This window comes from Capra hircus, chromosome 16 (assembly GCF_001704415.2).
Source record: "Capra hircus breed San Clemente chromosome 16, ASM170441v1, whole genome shotgun sequence".
NCBI lineage: Eukaryota > Metazoa > Chordata > Mammalia > Artiodactyla > Bovidae > Capra > Capra hircus.
In genome coordinates, this window is record NC_030823.1 from 78,074,401 (window position 1) to 78,099,126 (window position 24,726).

Consider the following 24,726-nt stretch of genomic DNA (forward strand, 5'->3'; position numbering starts at 1 on the left):
TGTCTGTAACCCCTGCCTACAGTGCACCTTTCCCATAGAAAGTGCTCAGTATACGTGGGCAGAAGAAGGGCCTTGCTCATTTCCTGCCGTGGGCCAGGGGTCATCCCACATTTTTCACATGAATGAATGAATTTAAACCTCATAACAGTGATGGTCCCTGTGATTGCCAGCCCCGTGTTAAAGGAGGATTTAATTTGCTCAAGGCTGTGCCTTCATGTATCGATGTTGTTGTTCAGTCGCTCAGTCCTATCCGCCTCTGCGACCCCATGGACTGCAGCACACCAGGCCTCCCTGTCCCTCACCATCTCCCAGCACTTGCTCAAACGCATGTCCATTGAGTCGGTGATGCCATCCAACCATCATCCTCCATCGTCCCCTTCCCCTCCTGCCTTCAGTCTTTCCCAGCGTCAGGGTCTTTTCCAGTGAATCAGCTCTTTGCATCAGGTGGCCAAAGTGTTGGAGCTTTCACTTCAGCATCAGTCTTTCCAGTGAATATTCAGTGCTGATTTCCTTTAGAATTAACTGGTTTGATCTCCTTGCTGTCCACAGGACTCTCAAGAGTCTTCTTCCTGCATTATCATCAGGCATTAATTATCCATTACTATCATCATTTGTTATTTATCATTATCGTGCATTCATTGAATTCTCACAGTAATAACAGGGACGGTCATCCTCCCTATTGTACAGACAGTAAACGGGCTGAGAGACTTTAGCTTGGAAAGGTCCTGGGGCTCATTAAGCGGAAGAGCTAGCCTGGAACTCAGGCATTTGAACTTCAGCGGCAGTGCTCCGGCTCAGACCCTGCCCCAGGGCACTCCACCTGCTCCCGACACCCTGGGTGGACAGGCGCTATTCTTAGCCTCACCCCCAGCCTCTGTCTACACCTGGGTGCCGGCTCCACAGGGTTGCACTGGCTCAGTCATCCAGGGAGGTGCATAGGCCCTGAAGGGGTTTCAGGTTCCCTCCCATTCAAGGGTTTCAGAGCCCACCCAGAACAGCGCCAGCACCTGAGGCTCCCATCTCCTGTCTCTCCTGGCCGTGCTTGATGCAGAAAGTCTCTTGACTGAGTCCCCCACGCAGTTCCCTTTCCACGGAGGCTTCTGTGGCCTACCTTTGGCCCCAGGCCTGGAGAAGCTGCTTCTTGGAGCTGGGGCAGTCACCTGGGACCCCAACAGCTTCTGAGCCCTCTTGAAAGGGGGGGGGTTCTGCTTTCCTGTTCCGCCCAGAGAACCAGCCAGACTCCTCCCAACTACATCCCCTGCAGGACTGCGCCAGTCAGAAAGAGAGGCCTATGAGTGCATCCAGGAGTTTCTAGAGCAAGAGCAGGTGGTAAGGCAGCTCCCTGGAGCTTTCTGAGAACCGAGGAGGAGCAAGGGTTCGGGCTTCCCAGGTGGCACTAGCGATAAGGAACCCACCTGCCCATGCAGGAGACCCAGGAGACCGGGATTCAATCCCTGGGTCTGGAAGATCCCCTGGAGAAGGAAATGGCTACCCGCTCCAGTATTCTTGCCTGGGGAATCCCCGTGGGCAGAGGCGCCTGGCGGGCTGCATACAGTCCCCGGGGTCGCTGAGAGTCAGACATGACTGAGCACGCACATGATCTGAATGCCAGCCCTGGCTCGGAAGCTGCCTGACCTGGCCTGTTAGGTGGCCAGGCCAGCCACAGAAGTGAAAAAAAAACCCTGCCTCGTGGGCGCCCAAGACCCACCCCCAGCTTGGTCCCTGAAGAGCTACAGAGGGGTCAGGACACCGGTGGCCAGTGCTGGGTGCGGGGTGTGTGGAGGAAATGCTTCTGTGATCAGGGGTCTGGGCCCTGCGCGGGGCAGGGTCTGGGCAGGGGAGGTGGGGGGCGCTGCAGGCAGAGGCCGGGCTGTGGGCAGGGCTTGTGTGTCCCTCCATCCTAGCTCGAGATGGACAAGCTGAAGTTCCTGAGCGCAGTGGACACCTTGAGTGGCGCTGTCCACGCCCAGGCAAATGGCAACATGGACGATTTTTTTCCCAAAACTGTCCTGGCCGAGAAAATCATGGTGAGCAAGGCCCTCTCTTTCTGGGCATCGGTCCTCCGGGGACAAGAGTAACAAACCCAGCCGCGGGGTGGGGGTCCCTCTCTGAGGGGAATTCTTCTTTCCTCCTCCCTTCTAGAAATTAATCCTCGAAGAGTCCATGGAGGCCCTGGTCAGCACCGTGCGGCAGCAAGCCATGCTTTGCGTTGTGGCCCTGAGGTGCCTGGGTCCCCGAGGCCAGAGCATTGGGGTTGAGGGGCACGGCAAGCTTGGGGCCCCGAGTTCTGGGCTGCAGGGGCAGGGCCCATGACTGCCACCTCGCCTCCCAGCCTTCTGTGGTAGGGTACCCCCAACTCTCACTGTTAGAAAGCTGTTAAGGCATCAGTGTGGGGAAGGCTCCCAGAGATACCAAGACCCCCTTCCCTGCGGGGAAGTGTGTGAAGGCCCAGCAAGAGGGCAGAGCAGAATGCGCCGCCCGCCGGCCCTGGACACTAACCTGTGCTCCAGAGGCCCCCGTGGCCCCTCCCTCCCCTCCCTCACAGCCAGGTGAACCCGCCGCTCCACCTGTCCCAGAAGCTGGACCTGGCCACTGCCGGCATCTCCAGCATCATCTCTCTGCCGCTCATCATGCCCAGCCTGGACCGCAAGGAAAGCGCCAGCCTCTACCTCCAGGTGCCGCCACTGCCCATCTGCAGGCCCCTCCGCCTCCTTGGGCTGGCTCCTGCTCCCACACTGCCCACATCCTTCTCTCCCGAGTGCTCTGTTTCCCTAGTGTCACGAGAGCCCCAGTTTTAGGAGACAGTCTGGGGATGAGCCCACAGGTTCTAGGGAATTACTGGCCAGTAGACTTGGCCAAACCTTCCCAGGAGTTTTCAGCTTGAAAGACAGAGGTTTCCTTGATCGAAGATGTCAGAGAATGAACCTCTAGTGGCGAGGGGCCCTCGGGGGCTGCATTTGTTGGAGAGAACAGCCCGGTGCCCACTCTTACTGTCTGGCGTACAGTTGGAGCTGGTCCAGGGCGCAGTGAGATCAAGCGGGGCTGGTGCTCGAAGATGGGAGGGCGTCGGCAGAGCCGGCCCATGGGAGTGGGGGCGCCCTGGTGAGCGGTCCGTCGTCTGACACCCTGCGCCCCCCGCCTGCCAGACGATCCAGGCCTTGGACGACATGTTACAGGCTCTCGTGATGGAGGATCTGGAGCCGAGCATGGCCTTCCTGCAGAGCTTCCTGGAGGTGAGGAAGGGAGATTGAAGCCCTGGGTGTGGGGGGAGGAAAGGAAGCTAAGGGTGCCTGGGGCTCCGCTGCGGCTGAAGGCCACCCTTTGGTCCTCAGACCTCAGCAGGCGTGTCTGTTCCCTGGAGACAGAGCCCTGCGTTTCTCCCCTCCTCACGGAGTCCCCAAACGTTCTCAGTCATGGTACATTGTCACCCTGAGGGCTGAGTTTGAATTCGAGAAATAGCCAGGAGTCACTTGAAATGAACTTTCGTGACAAGATGGTAATTAACAAAGTTGATTTAATTTTGGATAAAATACTAGATGTGACTAAAGATAAGGAGACGGGATTGCCCAGCTATCTTATTTTAAACTTTCACTGAAGCTCCAGTACTTTAGTTACCTGATGCGAAGAGCTAGCTCCCTGGAAAAAACCCTGTTGCTGGAAGGACTGAGGCAAGAGGAGAAGGGGGTGAGAGAGGATGAGATGGCTGGATGGCATCACCGACTCAAGGACATGAGTTTGAGCAGGCTCTGGGAGATAGTGAAGGGCAGGGAAGCCTGGCATGCTGCCGTCCAGGGAGTCGCAAAGGGTTGGACACTACTTAGTGCCTGAGCAGCAGCAGCAAAGGCTGTGTGCAGAGAGGAGGCGCGTCCACGTTAGGACAGTATTTGGGGGCATGTGTCATTTCTTTTTTTTTTTTTAATGATATTCATTGTTTTCTTGGTAATTTTACAAGCAGTGCATGTTCATCACAGAAAACTAGATAACTATAAAAACTAGATAAACTCGGCCAGCCGCGTCCACCCTCCTATGGTCTCTGTGGCCGGGATGCTGCGTGTTTCAGGGGTGTCTGCTTATCTCCGAGGCGGTGGTTGGGGATGGACTGAGGAGGGAGAGTGGGGCCCCATGGAAGGTGTGGGTGGGGTCTCCTTGCTCCCGCTGCAGGTCGTCCTGCCTTGCTTGGTGCAGTCGGATAAAGTGCACGAGCAGACCCGGATCTTGGGCGCCGTTTCTCGGATCCTGAGGTTTATCTGCAATTTCCCTGTGCTGGCAGTGAGTGCCTGGGGCACGTGAGGCTCTGCAGGGGTCCCTGGAGGGCAGCCGCAGCACCTTGGTCCCACTGCTCCTGTGAGCTCTGAGCAGGCAGATACATCCCAGCCCAGGTGGAGGGCCTTGGCCCAGGGAGCTCCCACTGGCCAGCGTGCCTGGGGGTCTGGCCGCCCCAGTCTCCTGGGTACTGACTTGGAAGGTCTCTTTGCCAGCATTGTGTGGAGCTGCTGAGGTGGGGGCGCCCACAGCAGATACCAAGCCGTGTGGAGGGGAGGGGAAGTCGGAGGGAATGGGGGCTCCCGGGCAGGCAGGGCTGGAGGAGTGCCCATGTGGCCCACAGGGTGCAACCGGGTCCCCTCCCGCAGCACATGGCGGAGTTCTCCATGACTGGGAAGCTGATGGGCACGCTGGGCCTCCTCTGCATGAGCCCCAACCTGGAGGTCGGCATGGCGGCCTCAGAGGCACTGCACTACCTGTTCAAAGTCCTTGCGCTGCAGCGAAGTGAGCATCCTGGCCTGATGGCCTCGGGGCTGCGGGAAACGGGGGGCCCTGGCTCCCAGTGACAGGCCCCGCTGGGAGCCCTGCGAGGTGTTGGGGGTCGCCAGAGGGCCGGCCTCCCTTCTCAGGGCAAGGCCCTAAACACGCCTTATCCAGATGAGCCCCAGCCCAGTGCTGGTGCCACGCCCTCTTAGGAGAGATTCCCGGGGACTCTCGGGAGGACAGGGAGCCAGGCTTACAGCCGCCTGTGAGGTCCGCTTGGCCCCTCAGTGTTTCCAGCTGTCCCACCACTGCTGTGAGGGTCCAAGCTGGGAAACGAGGCTCCCTCCTCATGGGACAACCTGGGGACCCCTGATCTGGGCTTCCCCTGCCCCAAGAAAGTCAGAGATCTGGATGCACACACACGCAGAGGTGCCAGAGGAGTTTGCACATCTCCCCCAAAGGGAGCTTCAGAGGCTTGGCTTTTGTGATTAAACTGGGTCTGTTTCCCAGCTACTTAGCAGGGGCCGGGGGAGCGGCGTGTGGGAGCAGCGGCCTCGCTGACCTCCACCTGCCAGCCTGGCACCAGGGCCCGGGACCTCGCACGCTGTGGTGGGCCAGCGGCACTTCACCCTGGAACCCTCTTGGTCCGCTGAGGTTTGCTGCGGAAGAGCGAGGGCACGTTCCTTTCTCCCCCGCCGTTGGTTTTGGATCGCAGGTGCGAAGCAGAAGACAGAGAACATCCTGAAGGATCTGCAGAAGCACTTCCGGGGGGAGTGGCTGGCGAGCATACAGGACCTCACCATGGTAGCGCGCACGCCCCACCCAGCGCGGGCTGCCTGGATGGGAAGCACAGGCAGGAAGAGGGCCGGGCCCGAGGGGTGATCCCCACTTCGAGGAGGGGTCCCCGAAGTCCCAGGTCTCGTGGACAGCGTGCTGGAGGGGAAAGCCCATTCCCCTGGCTGCCCTGGGGTGGACTGAGGTTTCAGTCACTGAGCAGGACTGTGCAGTGAGGTGCGGTCCGCTCTCTTCCCCACACACCTGTCTTTGGCCCAGCTTCCCTTCTGGTCTCTCAGCAGAGGTGGACTGCTGGCCCTGGGCACGGTGCCCCAGGCTCCGCCAGCTCCCGCCACTCCCTCCAGAAACCCAGACACCACCCTTCACTCTCCCTTCCTCTGCATGCCCAGCTCAACCCCACGCCCATCGACTCTGCCTCCTGAACCCCTTGCTCGTCCGCCTGCTCCGCTCTGGTCCCGCCGTGACCGTCACCCACCTGCTGCCTCTCACTGTGGCTGTCCCCTGCTCCTTCCCCATTTGCAGGAGGCCCCTCCGAGGTACTGTTTTCTGCCCCGCAGTCCAAGAATCGTTGCTCAGGCACAGACAGCGTCACCTCACTCCCCTTCAGACTCTGCACGAGTCTGTTCTCACACCGAGGTCCAGTGTCTCACGGCCGGGGAGGCCCCTGGCGTCGGCTAGGCCTCACCTCCGCCTCGTCCTGCGTCCAGTCCTTCCCGCTGGCTCGGGGCTCCCTTGCAGGACAGACCCAGGAGCCGCTCCAGGCCTTTGCGGAATCCGTTGCCTCATCCTGGAAGCCTTCCCGCATTTTCAGGAGGCACCTCCTCCAGAAGCGTCCCCTAGTCTCCCAGATCTGGTTGGACACCCCTCTCGGTCCCTGGCTGCCACCTCCTTGCCGCCCCATGGCTGCCCGCCTCCCTGCCTTGAGGGAGTCCCCAGCTCCCAGCTGCAGAGGCAGGCCCCGCGTCGGGGCTCAGTGCTGCGTGCGACTGGCCGCGCCTGCTTCAGACCCGGAAGCCGGCGTCTGCTTTGCGGTGCAGTCACCCCACTAGACATCAGAGCTCACCCCAGATGCAGCCCCCTGCTTGTGTCCAAGTGCAAACCCAGACGCCTTTACCATCTCCCTCTGGGAAGATCTGCTGGAGAACGGACAGGCTGCCCACTCCAGCGTTCTTGGGCTTCCCTGGTCGCTCAGCTGGTGGAGTCTGTCTACAAAGTGGGAGAACTGGGTTCGGTCCCTGGGTTGGGAAGATCCCCTGGAGAAGGGAATGGCTTCCCACTCCAGTATTCTGGCCTGGAGGTCCATGGGGCCGCCGAGAGTCGGACGCGACTGGACGGCTCTCACTTCACTCACTTTCGCTTCTCTGCGTGCTGCTGTGGGGACCGCTGGCCCCACCCCGCCTCGGCTTCACCCCGCGGGGAGCTGGGTGCTGGCTGGGGCCGCCTGTGCTGGACCCAGGCCGGCCGGCCTCTCCAGGGCGTGGAGGCCACGGGCAGACGCAGAGGGGCTCAGCCCAGCTCCCTCTTCCCAGTTCTTCAGGAAGTACCTGACTCCCGAGGAGCGAGCGGACCTAATACTGGTATCGCTGGAGGCCCTGACCAAGCCCAGCAGGCGTGACGCCCGGGCGGCCTCCAGGGTGCTGCGGACAATCCTGAAGTCCTCCGTCCCCGACATCGGCAAGGTAGCTGCTCCAGGGACTCCAGGGCCCGAGGGCGATTTGGGCCTCCTTCCTTTCCATTCCGTGTCGGATCTTGCTGTTTCACTTCCTACTGGTTGGGGTTAAGGAGTCGCGATCCTTGAATCCAGAGGAGAAAAAGTTAAACGAGGCTTGGTTTGCAATTGTGTGGAAGGCCCTTCCGTGGGGAGGGGTGACCACCCGGCCTCCGTCTCCACTGGGAAGGGAAGACTAGCATCAGAGCTACAACACGAGGCCCTCGAGGGCCCCCAGGACCAGCAGACCCCTCAGACTTCCCTCCCGCGTCCAGACATGGGATGAGACCTCTGAGTGCTCTGTCAGGCCGGCGGGAGAACTCCCAGCAAGATTAGGAGATACCTGTTTCCATACCTTCATGTATGTCTGTCCTCTACACCTCTATCTATATCCGTGTATCTGTATCTACGTATAAACCTAGGGCACACGGACACGAGCTAGAGCTGGAGCACGGCCCTTTGTTGGAGGTGGGGCTTGTTCACAGAGAAATTAGGCCAGCCCAGTGTCTCTGTATCAGGTCCTCTTCGTTGGACCATTTTCAAAGCTCCTGTGGACAGACGGAGTCGCTCTCCTTTCAATGGCCTGCCCCGCTCCCACCTCCCCCCGACGCCAGTGCGGGATCCGTGAACAGTTCTGGGCTCTCCTCTTCTCTCTGGCCCGGGGCACAGTCTGAACACTCCTGAGCCAAAGGTCACCCTGAGGGCAGCCCCCCAGCGCCCACGTGGAGTCCCTGCCCAGCTCCTGGGCAGCCGGACTCTGCTCCCCACCCCACGCAGAGCTCGGGTCTCCTCTGGCATCACTTTCGTCATCGGAACCTTCTCCCTGTGGTGAACTGGAATTTGCACCCTCGTGGCTCCCAGGCCCAGGTCAGCTTCCCACGTTAGGCTGACTTCAGTTACTATTCAGGTTTACCAACACCCAGCACCTCGCCCTGGGCTGGCCGCAGTCACGCACTGTGTTATTTCTTACAACAAGTCTGCAGGGAAGTAACTGGAGTTGGGGAGAAGCTCACGGCGGGTATGGCCCTGTGACCTTCACTAGACGTGTTAACTCAGACCCATGAGGAGGCTGAACTGGTTCTCATTGTCCGATGAGGAGCTAGAGCACAAAGAGGGCTGAACTGTCGCCAAGGCCACACAGCTGGTTAGTAGGGAGGGGGGCTCGAATCCAGGCAGAGTGACTCAGGCCCACACGGCCTCCCATCCACACAGCCGGCGACGGGCCTGCCCTCGCCCCGCGACAGTCTCTGTGTCCCAGTTCCCTGCTCTGATCTTTGTGACCTGGTTTCCGGACCCGACTCCACAGCCTCTTCCCTGCTGCTGTCTACTCTGTGCCTCTTAAACCATGGCAGGGGGACAGCCCCCAGCGCCTCATGGGCGCCTGGGGCCGAGGCTCCTGCTGAGCGGGTGTCGAGCACCCAGGAAGCAGGTACTCCACCCCCCCGCCCCCTGCAGGTGCCTGAGATCATCAAGCACGTTTACCACCACATGCACAGCACCACGGACGCCGCGGCCCAGGAGACCATCCGGAAGGTGCTCCACGTGCTGGCCCAGACCTACACGGATGAGGTGGTCCTGACGCTCTTTGAGATGGACGAGCAGTCCCAGAGGTGGGTGGGGCCCCCGGGGGGGCGGACAAGCCCCCAGGCTCCGCCGATCTGCTTATTCTTAAAATATGTCCAAATTTTAGTACAAGTAAGTTCCTTACTTGGGGCAAGGTGATTGTACCATTCAGTTCAGTTCAGTTCAGTTGCTCAGTCATGTCCGACTTTGCGACCCCATGAATCGCAGCACGCCAGGCCTCCCTGTTCATCACCATCTCCCGGAGTTCACTCAGACTCATGCCCATCGAGTCCGTGATGCCATCCAGCCATCTCATCCTCGGTCGTCTCCTTCTCCTCCTGCCCCCAATCCCTCCCAGCATCAGAGTCTTTTCCAATGAGTCAACTCTTCGCATGAGGTGGCCAAAGTACTGGAGTTTCAGCTTTAGCATCATTCCTTCCAAAGAAATCCCAGGACTGATCTTCAGAATGGACTGGTTGGATCCCCTTGCAGTCCAAGGGACCCTGAAGAGTCCTCTCCAACACCACAGTTCAAAAGCATCAATTCTTCGGCGCTCAGCTTCCTTCACAGTCCAACTCTCACATCCATACATGACTAGACGGACCTTAGTCGGCAAAGTAATGTCTCTGCTTTTGAATATGCTATCTAGGTTGGTCATAACTTTTCTTCCAAGGAGTAAGCGTCTTTTAATTTCATGGCTGCAGTCACCATCTGCAGTGATTTTGGAGCCAAAAAAAATAAAGTCTGACACTGTTTCCACTGTTTCCCCATCTATTTCCCATGAAGTGATGGGACTGGATGCCATTATCTTCGTTTTCTGAATGTTGAGCTTTAAGCCAACTTTTTCACTCTCCTCTTTCACTTTCATCCAGAGGCTTTTTAGTTCCTCTTCACTTTCTGCCATAAGGGTGGTGTCATCTGCATATCTGAGGTTATTGCTATTTCTCCCGGCAATCTTGATTCCAGCTTGTGCTTCTTCCAGCCCAGCGTTTCTCATGATGTACTCTGCATATAAGTTAAATAAGCAGGGTGACAATATACAGCCTTGAAGTACTCCTTTTCCTATTTGGAACCAGTCGGTTGTTCCATGTCCAGTTCTAACTGCTGCTTCCTGACCTGCATACAGATTTCTCAAGAGGCAGGTCAGGTGGTCTGGTATGCCCATCTCTTGCAGAGTTGTCCACAGTTTCCCATTAATACTGGTTTTATCGCAGAAAATTTTGAAAGTATGTACATTTTTGAAAAAGAAAAGAAATCTCACCCCAAGGCAACCTCTGCTGTTACCTCAGTATAATTTATAGTGTGTCTACCTCTTAAGAATGATTTTGTTCAATCTTTATAAACACAACAAAAGAACATACACAGAAAGGGTTTAAAAACAGTCACTCAGATATGCCAATCGCCACATTTTTTTTCATAGCATTTTCTCAAAATTAAAACTACTTTGTAAACAATTTTAATAGCCATCTGATATTATGTAGTATGGATGTACTAAGCTATAAAACATTAAAATTTTTCCATGTAGTAAAATTCATCCTTTGATCACACAGTTCCACAAGTTTTCTCAAACGTATAGTCACAGTCATCACCACCACAATTAAGACACTAAGCTCTTCCACTGCCCTCCAAATCCCATACTGCTGGAATCACTCCCTGCCCCACCACGAGCCTTGCCCCCGATCTGTCCTCCAGCCCTGTCGTTGGTCCTTTCCCAGGACGTCCTAGGAATAGAACCACACAGTACCGTCACACTGCACAGAGCAGAGTCGTGCGTCCGATCCTGGCTTCTCTCGCTCACGTGGGTGTTTGGGATTCATCCAGGGCATCGTGTGGGTCAGAAATTCACCCCGTTCCTTGCTGAACAACAGCACCCCATTGTGTGTTCATCAGCCACCTGGCTTTTCCCAGTTCTGGGCCGTTCCAGGTAATGCCGCTGTGAATATTTGTGCACAGGCTTTTGTGTAAATGTTGGCTTTCATCTCTCTTGGCTGAGTTCCTAGGGGTTGCATTTCTGGGTAATACGGGAGCTGTCCATTTAACAGCTTTAAAGAAACCGCCAAACTTTTCCACTGTGGTTGTGGCGTTTGCCTTTCTGCCAGCGGCTTACCAAAGTGCTTTCGGGTTGCTTCCACCCTTGCCCACACTTGGTATCGTCATTAAGAAAGACCTAGTCATTCTAGTAAATGTGCAGGGGCATCATGGTTTTATTTGCGTTTGACTCTTAATTGCACCTGATGTTGACCGTGATTTCTTGTGTCCATTTACCTCCGCATATCTGCTTTGGCCAAATCTCCAAATCTTCTACCCATTTCTTTCCTTTTTTATAAGCCCTTTTCACTATTTTAAAGTATTTTTTAATATTTCTGTCTTTGTTTTCATTTATTTGGCTGTGCCGGGTCTTAGCTGTGGCACGCGGGACCTCGTTCCTCACCCGGGGATGGAGCCCGTGTCCCGTGTCTGGGCAGAAGGGGTCCTAACCGCTGGGCCTCCAGGCGAGGCCTCGGGCTCTCGTTTTATGGCTTCTTTCCTGTTTGCCTCCTCCAGGCTCTGATCCTACGTTTCCACTTCCCTGAATTACTTTGGATAGTTTGTGTGTTTTTTAAGGCATTCCTTCCGGTAAAGCGTCTGTCTACAATGTGAGAGACCTGGGTTCGATCCCTGGGTCGGGAAGATTCCCTGGATGGCATCCCACTCCAGTACTCTTGCCTTGAAAATCCCATGGACGGAGAAGCTTGGTGCAGGCTACTATCCATGGGGTCGCAAAGAGTCGGGCACAACTGAGCGACTTCACTTTTCTTAATTTATCCATTGTATTTTGACTCCGTCAATTTTTAGTGGAGTCCTAGGGATTTATAAACCTCAATTGTCATAGTGTACTGACATCCCTAAACTTTCATAGTCCATTTAGAATTAATATTTTACAGCCTCAAGAAAATGTGGAAGCTTTCAACATGTAGCTTCCTTGGCTTCCTTACTTATGGAATTAAGGAAGGAACTTACTTCCTTACTTACGGTATGGTTGCCATACATATTATATCTCTACACATGAAGAAACACCACCAAAAAAAGTTTTAATTTTTGCTTTAATAGTCATACATATTATTAAACTTATCATGGGAAGCTATAAAGTATTTGGCAAACGAATTCAAAGTCTATTACTAATTGAAAAAAAAATCCTCTATTGTGGGAAAAAACTTCCCTAGCATGATGAAGAGCATTTATCAGAAATTAATAAGCAATCTTAATTTCCCAGTTGAGAAATTACGTACTTTCCTGGCCAGGGCTCTGCTGGCCAGGACAGAGCAAGGCAGCGCTGGTCTGTCTCTTCCCCTGATGAACATGCGAAACACTGGCCAAGCGCCCACGTTTTCTGTTTGGCTTCTTTCCTTCGTCTTTTCTCCCAAGAGCCCTGAGATGCCACATCACCAGCAGGGAGGCTATCTTCATCCTCGTCTTCAGCCTCTCGATTTTTTCATGACCCTCTCCTCCTGTCTCGCAAAGGTCATGGCTTCTTGGATACAGCAAGCGGACTTTCCTGAAATTGTATCCTGTTATTTGGAGAAATAATTTTCAGATCTCTCCTCTTCCTCTGGGTGTGAATTTGTCAGGTTGGGATGAGCAGGGAAGGTATCCCAGGCAAAGGGAAAACATGAGTGAAATGCATTCAGGCAAGGCTGGAAGGGCCTGTGCGGGGAAGTGACCGCCGGGGCCTGGAGGGTGGCTTGCTGGGCCCGGACCGGCGGCTGGAGCACCAGCCGGGACGCGGCCACAGGGGCGGCTTCTGACCCGTGGGGCTCAGCTGCTTCCTTCTGGCAGGTTCGCAGGCTGTGTGAGCACTTTGAGAGCCACCTGCACAGGAGGTGGCAGAGGTCAGGAGGTGCGGAGGCGATGGAAAGATGGAAGGAGTTGACGGAGGAAAGGGGAGGGGAGAAGGCAGAGGGAAGGGCAGGAAGGGGGAGCTGGGCCCTGAGCAGAGCGGCAGAGCCCCTCCCGGGAGGCTGACCTTGCCGGTGGGCTTTCGCCCTGCAGGGGGGCTCACAAGCCCTGGGAGATCCTGGCGTCCTTCCCCAAAGGCTACGAAGTGATCATGGAGCACCTCCTGCAGAGGCTGACCCCCCAGCAGAGGTCCCGGCCCCACGAGCCCGGCTGCAGAGCACAGATCTCTCCGTTGATCGTACGCGGGCTGGAGGCGGGCGGGGTGCCCCGGGGTTCCTCCCAGGCTGTCCGGAGCTCTCAAGTGGCTGCTGTGGACAGAGGAGGCTGAACACCCTTGCGGCCTCCTCTCGGGTGGGGCCCCGGGGAGTCTGCCATGCCTGAGAACCGGCTCCTCATTCTCCTGGGCAAGACAGAGTGAGACCAGCACCCCAGTCCACTGTCCCCTCAAGGACGGCGAGAGAAGCAAGCCACCAGCAGAGCCCCCAGAGGGCTTTAAACGGAGAGCAGCCCAGAAGGCCCTGCACTTACCGGGCTCAGCAGAGGGCCCCGGGGGCTGGCCGTGGGTCGTGTCGGCTCGGGTGCTGCAGCTGACAACGACCCCCCACCCCGCAGGCCACCAGGGCCCTCCATGAGCTGCTGCTGGAGCCCAGCCGGAGAGTGGAGGTGCAGGCCTTCTTCCCGCACCTGTTCCTGGCCCTGCTGTTCCGCATCTCCTCCCTCCTGGGGGTGGGGGCCGCCCAGCGCCCTGTGAGCCAGGGGATGGACCCCGTCAGGTACTCCCTTTCCAGCTGTCGCTCGGGGACCTCGTCTGCCGTTTTTCAAGTCTGCCGGGCCCGGGCTCCCCATACTCCCTCCAACAGCTCTTGCCAAGGCTTTTATTGATGATTTTTTTCTTACTTATTTTTGGCCACGTTGTGTGGTACGCGGAATCTTAGTTCCCCAACCGGGGATGGAACCTGGGTCCCCTGCCCTGGGAGCTCGGAGTCTTAACCACTGGACCGCCAGGGGGGGTCCTTGGCCGGGCTTCTTAGAAAGACTTTCTGTACATCTGGCTTTCTGGGCGGATGCAGGGATCCTGTCCCTCCGTGACAGCGGTGCAGAAGCTGACACCACGCACCTGAGTCTGCAGAGCCTTGCCCCCACCCTGGTGCCCCAGCTGTCTTGGCTTCCGGTACCTCGTTTGAGGAACGTTGCCAGGGTCCCTGAGGGCTGTCCCACCCCCTAAAGGTGGCGGCTGTGCGGGAGGCTGGGTGGACAGGAGGTTCCCAGGTGAGGAGAGGACGACCTTTCCTCTGCTCTCTGCACCCCCCCGCCCTCCAGCTGCTCCGTGGAGGCGCTGAAGACCTTGATGAGGAGCGCAGGGTACAGCGACCACGTGGCCTGCGTTCAGGAGCTGCAGGGCTGGGAGCTGCTCACCAGTCCGGAGAGACACCGCGAGGGGGTGGCCCTGCTGGGCAGGTGAGCCTGGGCCGTGCCTGCCTGGGGCCCGCCCCCTGGTGGAGCCCCGCCCCGGGGACCCGCCCCCTGGTGGGGCCCCGCCCCGCCCCGGGGATCCCTGTACGCAGGCCTGAGCCCGGGTGCCCGTTCCCCCAACAGGGCCATGGTCCTCCGCAAATGCTGGCATAGCCGCCCGGTGTTCCGCCTCACCATCCGCGTCCTCCAGGACCCCGACCTCGAGAACCACATGACGGCTCTCGTGTTCTTCACCGAGGCGAGTGGCCAGGTCTGGAGGGCGGGTGGGGGGCTGCCCCTCCGGGAGCAGTTACTCCGGGGGCCGTGGCCTGACTCACATCAGGCTGGGAGACGTTGCTCAGGACACCTGGTTGGTCACCTGGAATCTCAGGCCTTGAGTTTACCTGGTGCGACTGAGTCTCGGCTCTAATTTCATGACCACCACGGCGCCCCTGCAGCCACCCTGCCTCAGAGTCACTCTCTGCTCAGCTCTCTGGTTGGCTCAATGTATTCTGGTCACCTGGCAGAAAAAAGGCATAGAAATTTGGAAGTTATGTAAAAGAATCTTAAAAGCAACAAAACCATGAATAATGGTGATGCTCGGAAGAAACCACTTCTAGATTTTGGTCTGAATGGGGGGGAGTGGGTGTTTTCCTGGAGGAGGAAATGGCAACCCACTCCAGTACGCTTTCCTGGAGATTCCCATGGACAGAGGAGCCTGGCGGGCTGCAGACCATAGGGTCGCACAGAGTCGGACACGACTGAGTGTCCGAGCCGCCACCGTGGGTGTGTTTGCCATGTCTGAGATCACTGTCCCTTCATGTTCTGTGTCTGCCGTCTTAGAGCACCTTCTGCGTCATTACGTATTTTTTCTGAGGGGGGGCTATACATAAGTTTTAATGGGGATGTAGCATCTCATCACAAAGGTATTTTATGCTTGATCTGACATTCAGTTTCTAATTTTAAACTATTATAATAACACTATAATGAGCATCTCTTTGTGAAAGCTTTGTCCATATTCCAGATTATTTGCTTAACTACGAAACATAGTAAGTGGAAGACTTGGTTCAAAAAATATGAATGTCTTCTATAACTCTTGAGACTGATGCCAAGTTAGTCTGATGTGTCTAATTAGACCAATGTCCTCCAGTAAAGTTGTACCAACTTATACTCCCACCGGCGGTGTTTAAAGGGAGTTCAGGATTTCTGACTCACCACAGCTTTAAATAAGCTCCTTTTGTAATTTGAAGCCACAGAGTGGTTTCAATAGGAGTGGATTTCTTCTGAAATAACAGGGAGAGAGGTTATACAGTGCTAGCCCTAGAATGTAGCCGGATAGAACCTGCTGGGTCGCGCTGTGTTTTGTGCAGGTTGCGGGCATCAGTGTCTTGTCTGTGGAGCCCCCCCTCCCCACACCCGTGAACCTGTGTTGATTTGTGCACGGGGGTGGGGCGCTGACCAGGCAGACAGGGACCCGTGTCGTGTTGTCAGAACCCCTGCTGAGGATGGCGGGTGTGGACAGGCACGCCCGGGCCCCTCACCAGAAGGGGACTCTGTGCGCAGTGACTGGCCAGCATGAGTGCCCCTCCTCTCTCGGGAGCTTGCCCACGCCAGACCGCTGGGCCCCGACGGCTGAGGCCTGGACTCCGAGGGCCTGGGGGAGGGCTTCATTTTCTGGATCTATTCCAGTGGTGGTTCTCCTCCGGGCGGTCCTGGGACCCAGCTTCAGGAAGCAGCAGAGGGCACACGCGAGGGCGGCAGGGGAGCCCCCACATGGAGGGGTCCTGGACTCCAGCTGTGCCTGGGAACCCTCTGGGCATCTTCTAAACACACCAAGGGTTGACCACTGCACCACCCCTCCGCCGTCCTGCCTACGTATCCTCTCTGTCGGTGGCCTGGGGTGGGGTCTCGGTGGCTGTTTACTTGAGAAGACCCCAAGCTTAGAGCTGTCTTCTAGAAATACAGCTAGGATGGAGAACCTCTCTAGAAGTTCCCCCAAATGCATAATGTCCACTGAAAACAGTGGATATGGGCCTTCGTGTCTCCCACCCTTCTTGGACTTCTGGGCTGGGAAGCGGGGAGGGAGGAGTCAGCAGCTGGGGAGAAGGCTGGACCAACTTCACTACCAGCCATTGAAGGGTGGTCCAGTCAGTTTTAAGGTGGAAAACCAGTAGGGCTTTAGGTACCAGCTGAAGAAGTGGATCAGGGTCTGTTAAGGGGAGAGAACGGCTATGAAAACTCCTAATAATCCACGTGCTTTTCACCTGCCCTGTTTATTGTTTGACTTCCTTGGTGGTTCAGACAGTAAAACATCTGTCTGCAGTGCGGGAGACCCGGGTTCGATCCCTGGGTCGGGAAGGTCCCCAGGAGAAGGCAGTGGCAACCCACTCTAGTCCTCTTGCCTGGAAAATCCCATGGACGGAGGAGCCTGGTAGGCTACAGCCCATGGGGTCCCAAAGAGTCGGACACGACTGAGCGACTTGACTTTTGTTTGGTTATCCTCATCTGTTTCCTGGGCAGGATCATAGTAAAAATATGTAAAACCATCAGGGCCATCAGCTTTTGTCCAGGATTCTCAAGGAGCTCAGTAATTTTAACTCTTGCTGTAACTCTGTGAAAAAAAGGTGTTATTACCTCTGTTTTGCAGAGGATGAAACTGAGGTTCAAAGAATCTAAGAAAATTGTTCAGCTAGAGAGTCCAAGGGGTGGGTCTGCCTGTCTGCCAGTCAGAGACAGTAGCTGTCCTCAAAAACACCCCCATCACCAGACTACGTGGAGACACAGACATGCGTGCACACAGAACAAGCTCCTGTTGGTTAAATGCATCAGATTAGCTTTGGTCTTGTTCACTTTTATTTTAAATAATATAAATACACATATAATTTACATAAATATACAAATAAAATCACGTTTGCTATTTTCTTCTCATTGTATTTCGTTTTCTAAATTGAATGTACATTCTATTGAAACTAGAATTTATTTTCTAAATTCAATTGCATTCTATTTTCCAGATTCTAAATTTGTTTCTTTTAATTATATTCCATCGTCTGAATCCCTTGCTACTCTCTTTTAACTGTCGCCTTTTCCCTTTCCCGTTTTCCCGCCTCCCTCCCGCCTCCCCAGCCCTGCACGCGTGCTCCTCATGTGCGAGCAACCAAACATGCCTATATGTGCCAACCAGTGCTTCTTGCCTTGATCCCCTGGGGCCCCCTTGTCAAAGGTCCCCCAGGGAGACTTGCAGGCTGGAGGACAACTTCCGGAACGACAGCCTGTGAACGTGACCCTCCAGCTGACCGTTGGCCCCTGTAGCCGTTCTTCCAAATCCTGAAAAGCGTTTCCTCACTCTCGAGCAGGAGCCTGGACTCTGGGTCGCCGAGGACGCCTCCTCCGGGCCCGCCTCCTCCGACTCTCTGCGTGTCCTCGTGCAGCTGCTGCAGTGCCCGGACGTGGCGGCCGCTGCCAACGAGGAGATGGTCAGGACCCTGGCCAACTGGTTCCAGCGCGAGGAGCCGGCTGTCGTGAAGCTGCTGCTGCGGGCGGTGGAGGTCCTCTCGAGGCACGAGAACACGGTGAGCTGGCTGCACCACCGGCTCCCGGACCTGCAGGCCTAGAGGGCCCGGGGTGGACCGGGCGGACCCCTCTCGCAGAGCCAGACCGAGACAGTCCCCGCGAAGTCAGCCCACTGAGGACGGGGCTGGGGAAGAGCCCCTGCTGCTCACACTGCCCCGGGAAAGAAGGGGAGGCTTCCCACAAGGGCCCCGGGGTGCTGGGGCGCCAACCCGCCGGGTCTCCTGGAGCCGGGCGTCCTCACCAAGGAGGAGGCATAGGGGAGGGTGCTGGGGGCTGGGGGTGAGGGGTGTCTCCTCCCTCCCCATGTGCGACACCCAGGGGGAGGCCTCCCCTCTGCTGGCATGTCCCCACCGACACCCCCTTTGCTGGCACCCCTCTTTTCCTGCACCCCTCTTTGCCAGCACCCCCTCTCTGCCGGCAAAGCCCCTGCCAGCACCTGGGTCCAGGGACAGGAGGGGTGTGCCCCCGTCAGCCTGTGTGTGGTGGGGGTGGGGGCAGCTCCCCGGCGGGTGGCACTGTCCCGGCGCCCATCCACAGGGGAAGCAGCTCCGCGCCCTGCAGCCCTACGTGCTCAGCTGCTGCTACTCTGCGGACGGCAGTGTCGTGGCCAAGACCTTCCAGGTGCTCAGGGACCTGGTGGACCAGCTGCCCTGGCAGCACTCGGCCGCCTTCCTCATCCAGCTCGCGTTCACCCTCCCACCCTTCCTGGAGGAGGTGTGTCCCCTGAGGCCTGTCTCCCTCCTGGGGCGTCGGCTGTCCAGTAATGGGGTGGCCAGAACTGTCTCCAAGGCCCTCTGGCCAGACGGCGATGCCTGTGGCCCCCGGCCTGGGGATGGTCCAGAGGGCAGGGGGCAGTCGCAGTGGGGCTGTGATGCCGGGGGCTCGGGGCTGCTGTCTGGAAGGCGGGGCTCCGCATGTGTGTTCTCCCCCAGGAGTCCGAGCATCTGCGCCTGACAGCCTTTGAGATCTACGGGGCACTCCTGGCCAAGGTCAGCAGGAGGGTCTTTGTCTTCCCCTTGAGGCACCAGGTCCTCAACCTGCTCATCCTCCTAGTACTCCACCTGGAGGATGCCAACAGCAGAATCGCTCAGGTGAGAGGCCCCAGGGCGGAGGGGCGGGTGATGCGAGCAGGATGTTAGTGAGCACTTGGCGAGGGGCCGAAGAGGCTGACTGGAAACGGGGTCCTGGGACGGAGAGGCACCCACTGAGGGCAGAGAGGGCTGGCCCAGGTTCTGGAGTGGGCGGGCTGGGCTCTGAGCCTAGCTGCTGAGAAGCGTGGTGGGCGGCCTGCTCACACCAGGCTCCTTCGCCCAGTGAGGCGCTCACGGGCACAGGTCAGGACACCCTGGACCAGCTGGGGAGCTGGGACGTCCCCTTTGTGGGTGGGTCTGTCCCAGTCAGCTGGGCAGCCACCTTTCTGGCAGAGCCAACCTTGATGAGAGGAGTGACCCCCAGCCAGAGGATCTGGATTTCCAGGAAATCTCCGAGAGGCTGTTTTGGGGGCTTGGGGGCTGTGGGCTGGCGGAGTAGGTGAGGAGGTGGGTCTCGCTGCGGTAACATAGCAACTGGGAAAATCACCACCACGATTTTTCAGCTTCCTGTCAGTGGGAGGAAGGGTACAGGAACAGCCAAAGGACGGCCCGGCCTTCCTCCCAGGGGTCGCCCGGGTCCATTGAGTCCCGTCCCCGCAGGGCTGCTCTCACTGTCGCCTGTCTCCGCCCCCATGCCCTCGGGGTCTCGGCCCGGCCTGCACCCTGACTCCTCCAGCTGGGCTTCCCTGTCTCTCCAGATCTCCCGGCCCACCCTCTGCCACCTGGCCACCTTGCTGGGCTGGTCAAAGCTCAGGGCGACTTTCGCTGAGAAAGACGTGTGGACCATCCTCAGTGCCCTGGTGGGTCGCGGCTTGTGCGCCGCATGCTCTTGTGGGGGTGGCTGGGGCACCCAGCTGTCGGGTTTCTCTCCCCGCGGCCACAGCGGTACAATAGCGAGCCCAGGGAAAGTGGGACCCAGAGCCTGGGCAGTCTGCGGGGGCCTTTGTGGAGCAGGAGCTGCGGGCGGGGTGCGGACGTGCGGACTTCCCTGGGGGCTGACTTTGCGGGCCGGGGCGGGGCGTGGGCCGAGGGCGGGGCCGGGCGGGGCCAGGTGGGGCGTGGGGCGGGGCCGGGGCGTGGCATGGGCCGGGTGGGCGGAGGTAGGCGGGGCGTGGCGTGGACCGGGGGTGGTGCCGGAGAGGCGGGGCTGGGCAGGTGCATGGGGCGGGGCAGGGCGGGGCAGGGCGGGGGAGTCAGCGGGGGCCGGGGGCGGGGCGTCGGCGGGGCGGGGGGCGTGGCGTCGGCCGGGCGGGGGGGCGTGGCGTGGCGTGGCGTGGCCGGGCTGGGGCGTGGCCGGGGCGGGGCGTGGGGCGGGGCGTGGGGCGGGGCGTGGGGCGGGGCGTGGGGCGGGGCGTGGGGCGGGCCGGGTTGGGGCGGCAGGAGCAGTGGCGCCTCTCCCGCAGCTGCAGCAGGAGGCGGGCCGAGCCCTCTGGTTCCTGAAGCAGAGCGTACTGCTCTTCAGGAGCCCGCAGGTCCCCATCCGCCGGACCGCCGTGTGGTTCGCAGGTACGGCGGGCCTCCCCTCTGCCCAGGACGCCGTGTCCCCATGCTGGGGCCCTTCACACAGCCCAGGGAGCCGGGACAGCGGGCAGACAGCCTGGGGTAGTGACCGAGCAGGGCAGAGCGCTGTTTGCACCTGCCTCCCGCCCCACCCCGCTGGGAGGCCCTGCCTGAGCTGGGCGGCCTTCCCCCGCAAAACAAACCGCATCCTGGGAGGGCAGCTCAGAGACTGGAGTGGCCGGCTCCATCAACGCCCCCAAGGAAAGCACTGTCCAGCACAGGTGATGCCCCATTTGTTCGAGGCCCTTCAGAGAAGCTGGGAAGTCATCCTGGTTTCAAGAAGAAAGTCAGGACCCCAGGCCAGGTGTGGGAGGGACAGACAGACTGAGAGAGGGCATGGGGAGTGTTTGGGGAAGAGGCACAGAGCAGGTGCAGCGGGGTCCCCTGGTCCTCCGTGGGCCCGTGAGGCGCTCCGTGGGCCAGTGAGGCGCTCCATGCCCCCCGCAGGCCAGATCCTCCAGACCCTGGGCGCTGAGGAGGCCAGGGAGATGGACGAGGTCCACGCAGGTCAGTGCAAGCCCGTGCCTGCTGCCTGTGCCTCAGATGTGGTTGCGGGGGCTCAGAAATGAGGGCAAGTGGGCTCACAGCAGTCACCATCGGCGGGCGGTGACGGGGAGGCTTGTCATTTAGGGTCACGTGGGGGCTCCTGGCACCTTCTTTCTGACTGGGCGGCTGCCCCATATCCCCCACCTTCCACCTCCCCTTCCCTCTCCCAAGCCCGCAGCCCTGCCTGGCGGGCTTCCATGGTGCCTGGAGTAGGGCGGAGCCAGGCCGGGGGAAGTGGGCAGGAATCCCCGGGGTTGGTCTTGGACTGGATGAGCCCCAGCCTCGCCTCTCAGAGCCCCGCAGTGTGCGGTCCCAGGCCCGGAACTACTCTGGCTCCCCATTCACAAGCTGCTGGCCCCTGGCCCACTGCCCTCCCCTTCCTGCACAGCATCCACCTGCCCCCTGAGCCCCGCACCCCCAGGTCCTCTGGCTCAGCCTGTGTGTCTGTCACAGCCCTGAGGCACATGCGGGCAGACCCAGACCCCACAGTCAGCTGCCTCGCCACGCAGACCTCCTACATCCTGGAGGCCAAGGAAAAGACATGGGTCGCCAGCTCCACCTCCTGCTTCTGCCCCAGGAGGTTGCGGAAGGCCTGCTTCTGAGCCCACGGCTCGTCAGATGAGCTTGCGGCGGCAGAGACCATGGCCTGGCTTCTGAACCGTGCTGTAGATGTGGGGCGTCCCTGCAGAGCTTCTGTAATAAAAGGAGAAAGCGGAGACTTCCAGCTGGGGCGTTGCTTTGTCTTCCCTGAAGCCCACTCCCACCCACTCCCCCTCCTCCGGGTCTAGGTGGCTTTCCCTGCCCTGCCCTCACTGCCCAGGGCCTGGCTGCCAGGGCGAGAGGGCTGTTTGAGCATCAGCTTGAACTGCTGATGGGAAAGCTGGAGGAAAGCGATGATGAGATTCAGGGGGTGTGGGCAGGGCTCCTGGCTGTAGGCGACGGCGGCCTCCCTCGTTGATTTAAGCGGGAGGACAGCTTATGGGAGGGTGTGAGTCAGCTCCTGAAACATCTTGGGAGGTCAGAGAGCTGGACACTGTGCTCCGGACCCAGGGCGACTCCACAGAATCCCACCCCGCTGTCCTTGACCCAGCCAGACCGGCCTGGTGACAGCACTCAGGCCTGGATCCTGAAAGCCTGTTCCTCCTGCCACCCGAGAGGTCAGCCGGGTGAGCTCCCGCCATATCCCGCTGCTCCTGCTGGAACCGGCCCTGCCTGGGACCATTCCACCATCCCTGGAGCGGCTCTGTGTCCACACGGGGTCCCTGGGTGTTCCCACCATCTCCGCCCGCTCCTGCCAAGGAGCCGGAGCTGCTCCTGTTACCCCCAAGCTCAATCAGCTGGCCCTGGACAGAGCTCTAGGCACACCATGGCCTCTGTGACCTGTACCTGAGCCCCCGGGGACACGCAGAGCACCCACACTTCCCTCTCAGCGGTGACGATGCTCCCCCACCTTGTCTGAGCCTGGGCAGTGGCTGGAGTCTCTGACATGATAGCCTCAGAGGCAGAGCTAAAGCCGGCACTAACCGTGGCACCGGCCAGAAGTCTCTTCCACCCATGGCCTTTGCCACCAGCTGGCACTGGGGCCTTACCAGCTGCACCCCTTGCCGGTGGAGGTGTGAGGGGAACTCCACAAGACTCGGGGAGCATGAGCCGTCCCAAAGCGCCTCTGAGGTCACTGCTTTGCGACAAGCAGAGACGGAGGGCGGATCTTATTCAAACCCATCAGCAGGTCACACACACTGGTATAGGACCTGCTTCAGGGACCAGCAGCCCCCTAGCCTTGGGCACGCCAAGTGAAGGGGACCCGTGGGCAGAGACCAGTGGGGCAGGAAACAGACTCTAAGGCCCTCTTGTCCCAGGGCGGTCTGGACCAAGTCTGTTGGCTTCTGGGCCTCACTTCCCTTCATTTGTAAGTTGAGAGGGTTGGAAAGAGCGATTTTTTAAGATGCCACTTAGCCCTGGCAATGAATGTGTTCATGCTTAGTCGCCAAGTCACGTCTGACTCTTTGTGACCCTGTGAGCCGTTGGCTGCAGACTCTGCCCATGGGATTCTCCAGGTAAGAATACTATGGAGTGGGTTGCCATTTCCTTCTCCAGGGGATCTTCTCAACCCAGGGATTGAACTCGCGTCTCCTGCATTGACAGACGGGTTCTTTTTACCTGGGCTTGTATCAGATTTTGAGAGGTGACGCTTGTCTGGGAAAGCCACCTGGTAACTTACATCCCACACAGAATTTCTCTTCTTGAGACTCGCTTATTCCCCAAGTTTTCTATAGCAAGCAGTTGTTACTCTTACAATCTGGAGAGAAGGATCCCACATGAATGAAAAGGGCCATCACTTAATTGGCTGTTCCTGCCTCCCACCCCTAAGTGCCTTGACATCTCGAAGACTTGAGTTTGGAAAAACCATCTTTTGTGGCCAGTGTCTGGCTGCAGTCAGCTCCGGGCCTCTGACAAGTTCAGCAGTGCCGGGGCCGCCTCTTCTGGTTTCGCCCACACCCCGCTTGGCTGTCCTGAAGCTGGCGACGCCTAGTCACCGCCTCCTGCGTGCCAGTGGCTCTGTCCCCAAGGACAGATCCTCTGTGAAAAACAGTCTGTGGGGAGCAAGGGTGGGGCGAGACTGGGTGGGAGGTGGCCTGGGTGGGGCTCCATCAACCAGCCAGGAGCCAGCGCTACCCCCCAGGGTGGGGAGGCTCCGTACCTGCCCCCCACCCCAGGGCTGGGGGCATGCGTCTCTATCAGTGGCTCAGGACTCCCCCCTGCTTTCCAGGCCCCTTCCACCTGAGGACCAGAAGCCTCCCAGGGATGACCTCTTTCTGACCACAGCATCTTTGCCTCCTGCAGACACATGCTCCCGCCACCAGCCCATCACCAGCTGTGGGTCTGGCTCAGCAGCAGGGCCTGTGCAGGCTGACAGCGCAGCTTGGATTTGTATTTGCAAAACAAAGCAGAGAGACACCCTTGTCTTAATACAAACATCAGAAAGGAAAGCTTTGAGATAGCCCGGGAGTGTGGAAGCTGCTGACAGGCCCTAGCCTCACTGCCGGTGCGCCTGGCGTGGTAGGGGTTGGTGTGGTGATGTGTGGTTTTCAAAAGGGAAAGGTAGGTTTAGATGGTTTGTTCCATCTCCTCACACCTCTCACCAAGATTGCTCTTCTTTCTTTCTTCATTTGTTCCCATGCTCACTCTTTAAATGTTTGCTCAGCATCTGTGGCTGCAAGCCACTGAGAGGGAATACAGACAGAAACCAACTGAAGTCAGTACCCTTCCCCCCAAAGAGGGTAAACTTTGTAGTCCAGGAATTACATCTCAATAAATCTATTATTGAAATGTTTTCATTAGAGCTGAGCCTGACAAAGTAGAGAACCGTACCCAGAGGAGGGGCAGGGCAGCGGTGGGGAGGGGGTTGGGCGTGGACTCTGAAGTACAGAGTCCGGGCTAGAGGAGCATCGCTGAGGCCTGGGGAACCTGGCAACAGACAGGACCTGGTGAGCTCTAGGCTCGGGGGCACCTCAGTTTTAAAGGAACAACTATGCCTTCCAGGGTGATGAGCATGTTACAGGGTTGTTCGGCATCTCATAGATGTCTTTATGTTAAAAATAGGGCTTTTAGTTCAAAATAATGGGGCTTGGTAACTCTTGACTTCCTTTTTTTTTTTTTTTTTTTTTTGACTTCCTACTTTTAAAAGATGCTTGCTCCTTGGAAGAAAAGCTATGACCAACCTAGATAGCATATTAAAAAGCAGAGATATTACTTTGC

General features: G+C 58.2%; 1 protein-coding gene and 1 long non-coding RNA gene across 3 annotated transcripts; both read left to right on the top strand.

The window, feature by feature from the left end:
* Nucleotides 1,939-3,216, top strand: LOC106502986. The gene is made up of 3 exons (XR_001919258.1): nt 1,939-2,027; nt 2,143-2,675; nt 3,147-3,216. It is a non-coding gene; the product is annotated as an uncharacterized LOC106502986 (long non-coding RNA).
* LOC102173406 (maestro heat-like repeat family member 5) lies at nt 17,889-21,676 on the top strand. 2 transcript variants are annotated; one of them, XM_018059988.1, is made up of 6 exons: nt 17,889-18,484; nt 18,703-18,861; nt 19,560-19,661; nt 20,265-20,367; nt 20,869-20,928; nt 21,545-21,676. In XM_018059988.1, exons 1-6 carry the CDS (start codon nt 18,074-18,076, stop codon nt 21,622-21,624), a joined length of 915 nt encoding a protein of 304 aa, XP_017915477.1. In that variant the 5' UTR covers nt 17,889-18,073; the 3' UTR covers nt 21,625-21,676. The 2 variants fall into 2 exon arrangements, with proteins under 2 accessions (XP_017915477.1, XP_017915476.1); XM_018059987.1 differs by having other exon boundaries at nt 17,897-18,484; nt 21,421-21,651.